The following is a 15,203-nucleotide window of genomic DNA, read 5'->3' on the forward strand; positions in this document are numbered from 1 at the left end:
ACTATCTTAGCATTATTCAGAAGTCAATTAATACTGATCGAGTCAAATCAATCTCTATTCTGGTCATGACATATTAAATGTTTAGATATGAGAAACACTTGATATCAACAACATCATATTATCTCCACCACATTTTCAATACCCTCGTCATAGCACCCTCCAATGCTCCAGGGCAAACCAAACCTCAGTTTTTTACATGTCAACCATTTAACAATGCCTTTGGCTTCCTTCTGCACAACCCTCACCCTTCAATGACTCACAAAGGAAAGAACAAATATGAGTTTGAAGAAAGTTACATCAAACTCACAAACATTAGGAGGACAGAGAAAAGAAATTACCAGCAAGATAACAACTTAAACGTAACAATATCACCTTTGTCGACGCTCATCAAGTTGAGGATTTTCCAAAATTGCATGACGGAAAGAATAAACTGAACATCCAGAGAGAATTCAGAATGCAACGATCAAGTCTAATTTTTTTTTTAAAACACAGATTTATATTTCTTCTGATAAATTAGTGATTTGTAATATAAGTGAATGTTTTAAATGTAACACTGAAATTTCCCACTTTTCTCTGAACAGATCTCAGCATCCTATACTCAAGAGCCATCAATGATCAAACAGTATTCCTTGCGTTGGTATTAAACAAACTCTTTTGTCTTTGTGTCTTCAATCTGAATACTGACTATGTCTGTGTTTTGGCTTTAATTTCAGAGAGAAATTGGCAAACGATAGTGTCTGAAGTCCACTCTTGATAGCTCAAATCTTCCAAGCATTTTATTTTTTATTTGTTGAAATTCCAAGCAAAAAAATGCAGACAGACTGAACAAAGTGGGTCAGGTTTTGAAATTACAAAAACGATGGCCTTTTCCACTGCAGAAAGCAAAATTGTTAATTGTTATTGTTTGAAATGTCCAAAACGTTTGGCAGTTTTAGGTCAAGATTCAACAAATTTTTAAATGAAACATAGTTCTGTGACAAATCATTAGTAAGTTGCCTGTCATTCTCCTGACAAATCAAAATTAACATATTACATTCTTGTTGTAATGGATGATCACAATTCCATTTCATTGCTATTGTAACAATGTTGAATCACCGTCGCTCCGCACATCTTAGTTTTTCAGTAGAGCCTTGACCACAGCCTTGACGTTCAGCTTATGTCTGACCGGTACCAACAAATACCGTGGGCTGACCAGTGGTGTAGGTCACTGAGATAGCGGCACCAACCTGCAGGGAGAAGCGAAGGGATGACCATCACAAAATATGTGACTCATTTCAGAAAAAGGTGATGTAAGTCGCACAATACCTTTCCATGCAATGGTCTGTTTACAGCTTAGAGGGTGCAATTTCTTATGGCGGGGGGGGGCCTAGACAAAACATCTTTGATCTCTAAAGTTTCAGGTTTCATGGACAACAAATTTGATCTCTAAAGTTTCGGGTTTCATGGACAACAAATTTGCAGCAAACACGTCATGAAATTTAAGAGATCTGCACTGTTGGTAGATGATCTCATAATTGGAGTCTGGTTCCCGACAGCATCAGTCAGGTACCCAGTCCCTCTGCTCTGTAACAATGTCGTAGCTCACAGCTACCTACCTTATTGTTGATGGTGTCAAATTTGGTGATCACAATGCCATCAATCGGTTGGGGCTGGTTCATGTCTGAGTCGTCAGCTGCGAGGCTGAACTTAGTCAATTGGTCCACTACTTCGTTACAACCAAGGCCTCTCCCACAAACAGAACGAGATCTGGCTGGTTGATCTTGATGAGCTGTTTGAGGAGAAGAAAGGTAAACATGAAAACTATTAACAAAGGACTCCTACACTGAAATCACAGCTGGGCTTTACATTCTCTTTAATGTTGTACCTAAATAGATTGTTTATTGTAATGGCTTGCTTGTGCAGCCTTACTTTGTTACAAACCAATTCAAGGAGCCAAGGCTTGCCAGTGCAGCCTCTCTTTGGTTCATACCAATTCAAGGAGCCAAGGCAGTCTCTCTTTGGTACATACCAATTCAAGGAGCCAAAGCTTGCCAGTGCAGCCTCTCTTTGGTACATACCAATTCAAAAGCCAAGATTTGCCAGTGCAGCCTCTCTTTAGTTGTATTAATGTAGCTTGATAGGAAACCTTGACAATATAGAGGATGGCTCACCTTGGATAGAGCTCTCATGAGTGGCTCATTGTCTTGCATCCACCCAGCTGTTTTAATCAACAAAATGTCAAAGTGACAATCCCGAGCTGTGAGCAAACAAAAATTATTTACCCTGTTACACCATGACTCACTCTAATGGGTCTGTGTATGATCAATAGAGGGCAGTGTAGGCCTGCTCATTTGAATTTCCAAAGCCAATCTTAAAAGAGACTCAGTACAGGTATGTCATTCTCCATCAATAATTAGAAAAAATAAAAAAAGTAAGTAAGCTTTGTAAACTAATACACCGCCCAATAATATGACATCATCTGTAAACGCAGTCACATCGCTTCATGTTCAATCAAAAATGAAGTACCATATTTTTTCAGCCAATGAGATATCACGGACCATACTTAATGGCTTCCATGGCAATACCAGCTGCATCCTTTCCATAACCTTTCTCATACAGCTGGACCAGAGAGCGCCCTCCATGTTTCTCTGCTGGATGCAGCGCATTCAGGTGTCTAGTGTGGGTGTGCAGTTGTTCGACGGCACCAGCTTGAAATGTATCACAGGCCACAATCAGCACAGCGAAGCCATTCTCCACTAACCAGAAACATATCTGAGAAAAATGAATAGTGCTTCTTAATATCAATTGCTCACAAAGTTCACTGAATATTTACCTCCATAAACTGTGACCTTCACCAATAAAAGCTTGATATCATTCATATTTTACGTTTTTCCAAGATGGCCACCTGTAGAGTTTTCAATTTTAAAATTGGTCAACTAGTTTTTACATCAAGTGATTTCCTGCTGGTTTTTGTCAATAAATCACATACAGTGGAACACCGCTGGAACGCACGCAATGGGGTCCAGGCTAAATGTTCGGTACATCGGTCGTACGGTATAGTGAAATTAACTGCCAAAGTCACCGCACTATGTACATGTACCATTGGCTCAGCGTAGAGACGGGGACTAGTTAGCAAGACAAGGGTGGCGAGGGACACGGGGGTGTCTCGCCCAGCAATCGGTTCGGACATAGCAGTGATGCGCCGCTACAACTCTCGCTAGTACCATTGGCTAGTTCATACCCGTTTAGGTCTGGAGTGTAAACTAAAGACCTAAACAGGGGCTCATCACGAATTCAACGGGACCGTACTCTAGCAAGATCCACTGTCGCGTCAGCCCTTGACACTCATGCCTCATGCGCGCTCAATCTTAATGATGCTCTGTTGGCACGGGGCCACTAAAAAATTCATTGAGCCACTGCATTCTCCAAAATCAATGGCCCAACCGGCAGTGGTCATTTGAGGAACACTGCCACATTTTCTAAACTTTCCTCACATTTAATGACTCGTGTTTTCAATCACCGGCGCAGCACTTTCAAGTTCACGGTATAATTCCACAGCCTGAACAGTTGTGATTGCCTGCTTAATGTACGAGGCTTATGTGCTACATGTAAACACGTAGCTAGCGCGCAGCGTGACTGTTCATTGCACGGTCGACAGTCGTGCATACGGCTCATACTCTTGCAAATGACCTGAGTAGATGTTGGCTGGTATAATTTTCTAACAATGCCAGTTTACTTATATTCCTTCCCAGTTTCTACATATTCCTTCGCATGGTGCTACAGCAAGCCTTTCCACCTATTGCTGTCTTTCTCACCATGAATAGCCTGAAATTTCATCCAATGCCAGTTTAACGTCCTCTCCCACGGACACCAATGAAACCTTTAGTGAGGTCGTGTCGTGTTGCACCTCAGGCCGATCAAGCAACATATATGTAACCTCAAATTAAATTTGTGAACACAAAAAATATGTACATTTTATATATCCAACTAATCAAGTTCTGGGAAGTACACATAACTTGTACTTCCTGCGACATCATTTTTCTACATGCAGCCACGTAGAGTTCTGTGTGTGTGTACAGTGAATTGCACAATGCTATTTTAATGCATGGACTGGTTGCCGCATTGCCATCACACCTTTTTCGCAGTAGCACGGCGCAGCGGGAACCAGCGGAAACCTTGCATGAAGCAATATTGCGTGCGTGCGTGATAGCGAAATGCAAAGGGAACTTGTGAAAACCACAAAACTTTCTTTCCACATGTTGTGAACGTAAAGCAGTTGTTTTGTGAAGACAGGATCCTATCTTTCCTAGAAAAGACAGGATTGATTTTTCCTTTTTTGAGCTGTGAGAAAAGATGGATACACGTATGATGGCTCAAATTTGGCGGATGCAGCTGAAAAGTTGATAAGCACATTTTGCTTATGTAGAACCATGGAGGAAGGACACAAGTTTTTGTTTTTTTTCCAGCCCTAAAATGTGTCACGATTCATAAAATTCGACGAAACTTGGTGTTAGATGTCACAACAACCCCCCTTGACCACATACCAGAAAACATATGAATATTTCCAACTTTTGTGGGCAAAAGGAACATTGACCGGTGAAGTTACCACACCGAATTATGGAATTGCCAAAAGACTGTGAAACTGTATACAAAGTGGTGGAATAACAAAGCCGACAATGTAGCATCAGAGCGAGCGAGGATAGCAACGGCGTGTACATCATTGTCCAATCCAGCATCGTGCATGGACAGGGTTTGCCCGCAACATTTTTCTCACTTGCCAGCCGGACCAGCAGTGATGGCTTTTTACTAGTCCGCAAGCATTTTCACTGGTCCGCATCTTCCCCCAAATTTCAACATTCTTTTTTGGCACTAGTGTTTTCTGGTCCAACACCATGCATAACAGCGTGCACTCAGTGCTGACTGTTGTTTTATTGTCGATGAGTAATCATAAATGGCCATGGGAATTATGAATTTCCAGAATATTCATGAGTATAACTCTATACAAGCAAATTAAATATAAATCACAAATATGCCAGAAAATTGAAGTAAATGTTTCTGTGAGGTGACATAATTTGTGGGGAGTCGTTTTGCTGAAGTCCCTACAATGTTCTCATTCAGCTACGGGCCATGAAGTAGTGTATGAACAACCTGGCTGGGATTACATGTACATTGCAAGGATGCGAACATTGTGATTGGTGTGTTCAGTGTACATTTACACCGGTCACCACCACAGTAAGAAGACAGGTAATGGTACTTTTTATGAGGGATTCAGATAATGGGTCCGTAAAGCATTTAAAGGGTTAGCCCCACTGCAAAGTTAATGAGGAAGGCCCCCTAGATGGGCTCACTGCATTTTCACGGTGTTTTCACTTGACCTCAAGGTGTCGGCAAGGGGTCACAACCGGGATTATTTTCACGGTGTTTTCACCATGTGAATGCCATGAAGTTGCAGTGAAAAAACAATTTCACAGTGAAACTGCAAATTAACTGCAAATTCATGGTGCTGAAATTCATAGTGCTTGTGGCTGGACTTTCATGTGAAATTCTGTCTCTGCTCGGCCTCTGGGAGGATTGTGTTATCAAGTCAATGATGAAACTGAGGTCCGGATCTGCTCTTTAAGTGCAGCAATGTCCTCCGTGGTGAAGCCGCCGACCCAAGATGTAGCCCTTCCGGCGTGGGGACCGACAGGGGAGCTCAAAGGGGCACGAGCGCTCGTGACCTCGTCATCTTGGTCGTCTTGCTGTCCAGTTGGATTAATTATTGTTCTGCAAGTAGCTGCCCGGCACTTAAACCGGCATTGGCAGCCGTGCTGAGGATGCAGGGCACGTTACAGCTCAACTCTTTGCCATGTGGATCAGAGGATTCAGTTGCAGGTTTAGTTTGGTTCGAAGGCCGTACAACCCGAATGATGGTGGGCATATTAACTTGCAAGGGAGTTTCTCCAGTTGAAGCAGTGTTTACAAAACGGCTGTCAAGAACTCTTTCCTTGCAGTCGCCGGTGAACATATTGCACGAGCGTCAAATACTTTCACCTAGGTTACGAACACAGCTGAGTAGGAGTGTTACCACTGTTGTCATCAGCATGAGGACTGTCACAAGGGACACGGGTGTGGCTGATTTGGGGGTGACGTCATTCGATGGTGACTCGTGTGGGGTACGAGTCAGGGTACTCAGCAGAAGTAGTGTACACTTTTCTGGCTGATGGGGGATCACGTCGTCGACTTCATGAAAATCGGACCACAACTTACTTTTTGTGACACAACCACCACACAGCAGGTCAGTGAGGATGGATGTCCCGTCATAGAACGGGCAATCGTCGTGGTCACACGGCACCCTAGAGAGGGCATCTGCATTGCTGTGCTTCTTCCCCACAGGATGTTCAATCTTAAAGTCAAACTGGGCTATGATCTCCAGCCATCGGGCCATTTGGTCCACTGAGTCCCTGAAGGACATTATCCACCTCAGAGCACTGTGATCAGTCCGGATCAGGAACTGTCTTCCAAGCAAATAGTGCCTGAAGTACTGAACAAAAGTCACAATAACGAGAAGTTCTCTTCTGGTAGTACAGTATCGCCGTGGTGTTTTCGTCAGGGATGGACTAGCATATGCTATCAGTCTTTCTTCTTCTCGTTCCGTCTGGTCACACCACTGATGTTGTGAGAGAGTTGCCCCGATGCCTGTATCAGAGGCATCTGTGTCAAAGGTCCATCATTGTTGGGATAAGATATTATTTCATTACAGGTCAATGCGGCCTTTAAAGTGTCAAAAGCGTATGGGGCGAGCATCGCCGGTGTCAATAGCGTGTTGCACTTCTGATGTTCTGCCCAAGTCCTCCGGGGACTTGGCAAAGCTGTTCTTGTGTTTGGATAACAGTTCGCGCAATGTCTTCTGCTGCTGGGGGGCAAATTCTCACAGCTCTGGTCATACAGAGAATTAAGATCTTCTGACCACTGACTAGAAGATGCAGGAGAGTCAGGAGCGACGGGGACGTGTGAATGGACTGCGAGTGTAGGCTGGTGTGCATGGACTCTACACGCACCCATCATGCGGAAAGCGTAATCCTCCTCCATGGTTGTTCTCATGCTCAGCTATGAGTTCTACATGCATCTCATCAATCTCATGCAGGTATCCAAGCGCCATGCCCGCTTGGGGCTCAACGTCCTCGGGTGACGTGTTCATGAGTCTGACAGGTATGTCGATATCCTTGCGGCTGGGGTCAACAAGGGAACTGCCGACCACGAGACATTGCGTTCGACTTTCGCTTGGTGCCGGCTCTACAACTGCAAAGTTCATGCCAAGTTTTTGATCGTCAGTGACACCTTCCGCTATCCACTCACTGCATGCGGGAATGACGATGGTCTCTTTCAGTGCGATCTTCATGGCACATGGAGGAGTGCCCTTGATCGCCCACTTGAACCAGTTACCGGCAATTCGTATGAAGCATCGTGCTTCTAACACGCAGTCACAGAAATAGAGGAAATCATAGCCGAGAATTCCTTCGTCTCCAATGGGAGCAACATAAGCGTCCCACTGGAAAGGTTGCTGTTCAATGGCCAAGTCGATTGTGGCCATGCCTTGGATGGCAATATGTTAATTGTTCACAGTCTGCAGTTTCAAGGGCTCGCGAGGGGGCTGAAGATCAGGTCGCTTTTCGTCAGGAATTCTGTTGAAAAGTTCTGATGAAACTACAGTCACTGCTGCTCCTGTGTCGACTAAGAGTTCGGTCTCTGCACCGTTGATTTGCACCTGTAAAAATGCTGATATGCCACGGAATGGCTTTCGGGCCATTCTTATTATGTGTTCAGAGGGTGGGACCATTACAAGGCTGGACGGCACGGTCCCAGTTAGTTTTCCGGCTAAATGGCGACAGCCTCCTTGGCTGCCAGCTCAGGGCACTAGTTAGCGACGTGGCCTGGTTCACCACACTTGAAGCAAGTGGAGTCAGATTTGCTTTTAGCATCGTTTCTGTCGGTAGGTTTGGATCCAGCTTTTGGCCAGACCCATTTCTTTTGATCAACTTGACTATGCCATTAAATCGGTGGTCGAGTTTGTCAGAAAACTACTTCATCTGCTTGTGCATGGTGAACTCCTGCTTTGCCGTCGTCTCAGTGGCTGAAGCCGCTCCTTCGTGCTTTTCGGCAGGTTGAACAGCGCGAGCGCAAAGGGGAGTTTTCCCGGTGGAGAGATTTTCACGCAGACTGGTGTAGTTTTCAACGGCTGTTCTGGCCTACTCCAGCATTTGGGGGTTTGCCATGCCAATCGCTATGGTGGTTTGTTGGTCGGGAAGCCCCTTTAAGAGATGTCGTGGGGCAATACTCTCTCTTGCGTCAGCATCGGCTGTGGGGTATCCTCACATGACAAGGTGGCAGATGTCCACCACATATTCAGTCAGACTGTCTTTTGGGGACAGTTTCTTGGCTTCAAGTAGAGTGAGCCATGCGTTCTGGGTTCGCCTTTCTGCCAATCGGCTTTCCAACGCTGAAAGGAGTTTATCAAAGTCATTGACAATGGAGGAGTCGAGTTGTAAAAAAACGAACTTGGCAGCCTTGCCTTTGAGGCTGCTTGTGAGACAAAATTTCTTCTCCTCCATTGACCATTCACAGGCCTTTGCGAGGGCCATGAAAGGTCGAATGAAACCTTCCCATGCCCCAGTTCTATTGATTTCACCCTGCCTGGGTAAAGGGACTTCAAAGCTTTTACTGGATTTGTCCATTTTATTAACTGGTACTGAGGATTCAAGGGGCTCAGAGTCTTTCACAGGGGAAAGTGTGGCGGTGGATGTGAGACTGGGTTGTGCTGGGGAGTCACTCAGCAGATTCGGTGACTTCTCCGGCTGGGACTGGGGTGTAGAGGGCGCACTGACCTGCGCAGTGCCGTAACCCGTTGCTTGGCTTCCGCAGCCCGCTTCTCTGCCTGGTCAAGTCGTTGCCTGAGAGTTCCCAGCTGGTCCGTGTGGTCGGCCAGGGTGACTGACTCAAGGGATAGGTCAAGGTCATCTCCCGCAGCGATTTTCTGTATTTCTTTGGCATGGTCACTAGTCGTGCAGGCCGAACGTACAGTAAGTTCTATGGTAGTTCAGAGAGTTCACAAAGGAGTGGTTGCTATAGTAACTCGGGCATACAGAGTAACCGCAGTCACATAGTGTTCGTGTACTGGTACATGTACACATGCATATGACTCGCGTTTAAGCTACTTGGTGTTGCAACTTGCATGAACAAAGCTGAATTCGAGCAATAAGTGTGATCGAGTAGTATTACATGTACTACAGTATACTGACATAAGTTTAGATCCCACCGCTGCCGCCAGTGTTGCGTTCCCTAAATATCAAGTCGATGGTAGCATGGACTTCATTAGTGTCTACGGGATGTGATATTTGGGGTCAACAATTTATTAAAGGGTGGACGTGAAACAAAGGGGTTTGGGTGACAGTCAAACTGTAGGGTTGGTTTATTGCTCTCACTTCTCTTCATCAAAGTTCAATGTGGGTTTGAAGAAGGTGTAGCTTGACATAATACAACACACAAAAGGCAAAGTTATAGAGAGGCGAAGTTGTATACGAGTGTAACTGAACTACGGTTTGGCAGGACCATTGGAAATGCAAGTCGGACGGAATGGGTACGGTACGTGTGTGTAGCATTGCACAGCTAGGCTACACTCATCAAGCCAGGCCGTGGTGGGAGCTGTCCCGGACTACATGTACGTGGATGACGGTTGTAACTTCTAGCTACACTCAAGTTTCTGGAGAAATCTGCTGCAAAAAACATTTATCTTACAAGCCAGCTTTTTAGCATCATTGTCAGATTTAAGCATCACAGCCAAAAATATTAGCATCACAGCCCCCAAAACTAAAATGACCTGGCAAGAACACTGATAAAGGACCTTATGTCTCAATGGTCCTGTGACAGACGCCACTGCACTTGCCAACAGAAGGTGCTCTGTGTTTCAACAGAGGGCAACCCGGCTCACCTGTTTACCAGTCTTAGCCTTCTCTCTGCTCTCTTTTTCATCAGCTACATTTGTAGCTGCAGCAATCGTTGGAACTCCCCGTGAAATCAAACTTCCCTAAGAGACTGCCAATCATCAGGTCCTCGTCCTTGTACTTGTCACTGAATGCCAGGCGGACGTCATCAAATCATCAGGTCCTCCTTGTACTTGTCACTGAATGCCAGGCAGACGTCATCAAATCTTCAGGTCCTCCTTGTGCATGTACTTGTCACTGAATGCCAGGCGGACGTCATCAAATCTTCAGGTCCTCCTTGTACTTGTCACTGAATGCCAGGCAGACGTCATCAAATCTTCAGGTCCTCCTTGTACTTGTCACTGAATGCCAGGCAGACGTCATCAAATCTTCAGGTCCTCCTTGTGCATGTACTTGTCACTGAATGCCAGGCGGACGTCATCAAATCTTCAGGTCCTCCTTGTACTTGTCACTGAATGCCAGGCGGACGTCATCAATGAACTTATCCAAGTAGGACAAGGAGAGAATGTTTTGATAGGCGACCTTTGGAGGAGATCGAAAAGGAAGAAGAAAATATAAAAGGTTAAAATCATCCTATGTACCACTGAAATATGCAAATATATATGTCCTTTGAACTTGATTTTTTTCAAAATGTGTGAATTTTTCAACTGTTACGCGTAGATGTAACCAACATTTCCCTAAAGATTTAGAATGGGCACTCTGAAGGTTTTTGAGTTATGTTCATTTGAACCTTGGCAAACACTGAAACTGTATGGTAATTCTAGAAATTAGGCATCATGAGGTACATGTATGACATTTTTGTATCCCTGTTACATCTGACCTTTGTTATTTGACATGGAGATATCACTGGAATTGATTTCAAACTATTACTATCTGTTTGGCAAGTAATTTGCATTAATTCATCACTCTTGGAAATTAAGAAATTTGTTCTGAACTTACAAAATCACATATTAGATGTAACAGGGAGACAAAAAAAAATGGACCCCTAATTTCTGGAATAATGAATTGTACAATGTACATGTACATGTACCTGTACACACATGTACATGTATACACGGTAGTGCTGTAGTAAAACCATGTGAGCCTAGCTTTGCAAAGTAAAATTCATGACATGACTTCTGAGGTAATCCCTCCCACCCCATCAATTGGAGGCTTTGAGAGACTGGTCACAACCACATTTTAGTGTCGTATTGCAGTGTTTATGGTTGTAATGACTAAGCTACAATCCTAAACGAGGCAGGGGCGAGTAGGAATCCTCCTACCCTGGATATTTTTTCCCTCCTCACAGTGCTTTTTTCAGGCACTGAGCCTTCAGTAATTTTTTAGTAACTTTTGTTCGTAATTTTTATACTAATATTTGAAAATGAAATGTACACATTCTCATGTGGCACCTGTTTTTCCGGGGCAGGCCAGCGAGAGACATATACTTTTCCACTGATGTGCTCAATGCACTTAGAATGACACAAATGAGGCCTTGAACTTCAAATGGCCAAAAAAACAAAGCCATTTGTCAGTTTGAGTTGAAACTTCACAGTGCTAATGATAACGAGCATTTCTACAAACATGGCAAGTTTAAAACAATGGATCATGGGATAGCCGATCTCTGGGCAGGGGGGCAGTAGAATCCCCCCTCCTTCAGGAAGTCCAAAATAACTTGGCTCTTTTAGGGTCGCATGCTGTGTATACATGTATCAGCTAATCTTTCTGTTTTTTGTTAGTCCACGTAGCAACATAGGAGTGGTACCCCCAGTTTACCCAGCAAAAACCTGCATTGCGTGCACCCCTGTATAAAGTGTTTGTTTAAGAGGCATGCAGTTCATCAATGACCAGGCATGCGGAGACCCACGAAGATTTTGCCTTGACCGGACGTAGGATTGGATGTTTGAGAGTACGCGAAAATTTGAATCTCTGTCAGCCAGTGACTGCCTTCATTTGACATACTTGATTATTTTTCAAGATTCTCGTGTTGCTACTTCAACTGGTAAGCAATATCTCATTATCAGGAGGTTTTCAACTTTAAGCTTTCCCCCTTTCTAGGCCGCTTTAGGCCGATTCCACCCCAAGATGGAAGATGAGATGGAATCAGACACCTCATGGGATCAATTATCACAATCTAATCTTAGACTGCCTTATGACAATTTTCAAGAGAATGATGACAGATCACGATCAACCCTAGATAAATTAATGAGTCAAGCCCAAATGAAACACAGTCTCAACCAAAAAGCCATAAACGGCAGCACATAACATAAAGTGACGTCTACCGTGATTCAGATAGTGACCCTCCACAAAACTCCAAACCTAAACACCGTCTCATTCAGAACTCAAACATCAAGAGTCAACCTACACTGGTCACCATTAATTCCCCTGATATCAAACTTGCTAAGGTTAGCCCCATTAAAATTGCTAAAGCCTTGAACATCCTGGGTCGCAACTTCGTGAAAGCGTCACCAAAAACAATCAAGGGAGCAGAAGATGTCATACGTCAGCCCAGGCCAAAAAACTCAAAGTCATGTCGCAACTTGATCAATGGACTATAACTACCGAATTTGCAAAATCAGAAACCCAGAGTAAAGGTGTCATAACTGGAATCCCCACTGAACTAGATGACAAAGAAATTCTAGAAGATTGCAAAAAAAAAGGTATCCTAGAGGTCAAGCGTCTAATGCGCAGAAAAGATGGTAAATTGGAGAAAAGTCTGTCTGTCTGCCTAACTTTTAACACTCCCACCCTCCCTGAAACCTTCCAACTAGGATATGAAAACTTCAGAGTCAAGCCTTTCATCCCACCCATCATCCGTTGCTTTAACTGCCAACGACTTGGTCATGTGGCAAATAACTGTCGTAGCGCTACTAGGTGTGTTCGTTGTGGCGGCTCCCACTCATACGAACACTGCACACAGAAGGATGAAGTTAAATGCTGCAGATGTGGGGAGCAACATTTATCAGCATATGCAGGGTGCAATACTATGAAACAAGAAAGACACATCCACAACATCAATGTTTCATACAATATATCATACGCAGACGCAGCAAAGGCTATCAAAACAGACATCTCAATAAACCCGAACACATCATCCACCAAATCTACTGCTGCAACACAACCAATGGCGACCCCTGAGGTAAAATCACAAGTCGTGACAACCCAAATAGAACAAAAACTATTAGGTCAGCAGACCTATTCAACCTAGAACTACCCTCCCCTTGAAACAAAGAAAGGATGGCACTACCCAAACTGAACAGGCAACTGCAACACAAACTGAATCCACACACCAGTGCCTTTGTAGCGCAGTCAATATCCTAGAACTACTCACTAGAGTAATGCAAATAATGGATACCCTCAAGAACAAAGACGAGACAGTAGCTGCAACAAAATCTCTTATCGACCACCTTCGTCCCGAACCTGAAGAACTCAAAAAGCACAAAGAAAAGCCAGGCAGACGCAGATCCACTCCACAGACTCCATCCAGCCCGAAGAAACAGATGCGTCGAAATCTCATCAAACAAAAACAGGAACACACTCATCTAACCAGTCAAACGCAAGCCAACCCCCCAAAAGTAACAGAAACGCAATATCATGAATATTTACACTTTGATGACAGGTTTACTTATCTTACAATGGAATGCACAAAAGGCTCATCTGGCTCATCAAAAGGAACTAAAAAAAATAATTTACTCCTGGCCTACGATCAAGAAACCAGACATCATTTGCGTCCAAGAAACTTGGTTGAAAGAGAATAAAAATTTCAGATTAAGTGGCTACGATGTACATGTATACCGCCATGACCGAAACAACTCAAACAAAAAAAGTGGTGGTGGATGTACTTTTATTGAAAAACATGGAGTTGCTTTCAAATACAAAACGGGTTTTAATATCCCTCTGGAGCTCCAAATAGGTGAAATTTACGATGACTGTAAAATTATAATTAATATCATCAATGCTTACAACCCTTGCTCCACACTAGACTTCAACTCACTTAACCAAATCATTGGAAACACTGACAAGGCTTGCATAATTTGTGGCGACTTTAATGGTCACAACCCACTATGGGTAGCTCTAAACTTGATCATAATGGACAAATTATTGATGATATCATCTCTAACAACAACTTGGTCTGTCTTAACACTGGAGAAGGTACCAGAGTTAACTCATCACGCAGTTCCCTTTCATGTATAAATATTACATGTACCCTTGCCTCCCCTTGCATAGTCTCCAAATGCAAATGGACTATTTTAAATAACACGATGGGGAGCGATCACTGTCCAATCACTATTGAAATTAATCACCGGATTTATAAAAGCACTAACCAGTCTACACGTCGGTGGTCACTTAAAAAAGCTGATTGGGGCAAATTCGCAAAGGAATGCAACTGTCTAATCAGTAAGCCAGACAGCACAGTCAGTATCGACGCCACATACGACAACTTCAGTCATGAACTTGATTGCACAATGACTAGTTCTATACCTAAAACCAAACCGAGTCGCACAAACAAACCACCTACCACTTGGTGGAATGACGAATGTCAGAAAGTTATACAAAACAAAAAGGAGGCTTTAAAAAAACTGAGAAAAACTAGTCTCCCATCTGATCTAATAAACTGCAACAGAGCCTGTGCTATCGCTAAGAAAACCATCAAAGTTGCAAAAAGAAAAGACTGGGAACAATTTTGCAACGACATTAAGCCAAGAACTATTACTAAACTTATCTGGAACAAATTAAATGTATTGACCCTTCTCACAAAAAGACCAATATTCCAGTCATTAATTATGATGGTAAAAACGTTGTCACTGACAAAGATAAAGTTGAGACCCTTGTTGATAATTTTGCTAAAATCAGTAGCAATGAAAACTACAACCCCTCTTTCATCAACACCAGAAAAGAAGCGGAAAGCACTTTCAAGTTTCAAGACAACAATGATGGAGTCCTTCATGAACCGTTCAACATTGACGAATTGAATCATGCCATTGATGCTTCCAAATGTACAACACCGGGAAAAGATGAAATCAGCAATGCGGTTATCAAACATTTGCCCATTAAAATCAGGGAATACTTACTCATCATCTTCAACATGATCTGGTACACCCCCAATGTCCTAAGCAGCGGAAAGACACTATTCTCATTCCTATCCTCAAACCAGGGAAAGATCCAGCCAACCCTTCATCTTACCCCCCAATAGCTCTCACCTCCACCTTATGCAAACTAATGGAACACATGGTTAACTCCCGCTTATTGTGGTATATAGAAACA

At 43.6% G+C, this 15,203-nt stretch overlaps 1 protein-coding gene across 3 annotated transcripts in view; it reads right to left on the bottom strand.

The window, feature by feature from the left end:
• Positions 1–750: 750 nt before the first annotated feature.
• The window catches only part of LOC147797934 (signal recognition particle receptor subunit alpha homolog), a 28,393-nt gene continuing 13,940 nt past the window's right edge, over positions 751–15,203 (bottom strand). The window contains exons 3-6 of one of the 3 annotated variants that reach the window (XR_015426991.1): positions 2,538–2,751; positions 2,151–2,236; positions 1,592–1,768; positions 751–1,226 (exon numbers count right to left, since the gene is read on the bottom strand). Coding sequence is in view for 1 of the 3 variants with exons in the window: in XM_087142839.1 (XP_086998965.1) it covers positions 1,703–1,768; positions 2,151–2,236; positions 2,538–2,751 (366 nt within the window). In the remaining 2 variants the exon portion in view is untranslated. The other 2 variants (XR_015426990.1, XM_087142839.1) reach the window with 2 other exon arrangements.

The sequence above is a fragment of the Acanthaster planci genome, linkage group LG10, assembly GCF_054643075.1.
Source record: "Acanthaster planci isolate LZ-2023a linkage group LG10, COTS_SCS, whole genome shotgun sequence".
NCBI classification, from domain to species: Eukaryota; Metazoa; Echinodermata; class Asteroidea; order Valvatida; family Acanthasteridae; genus Acanthaster; species Acanthaster planci.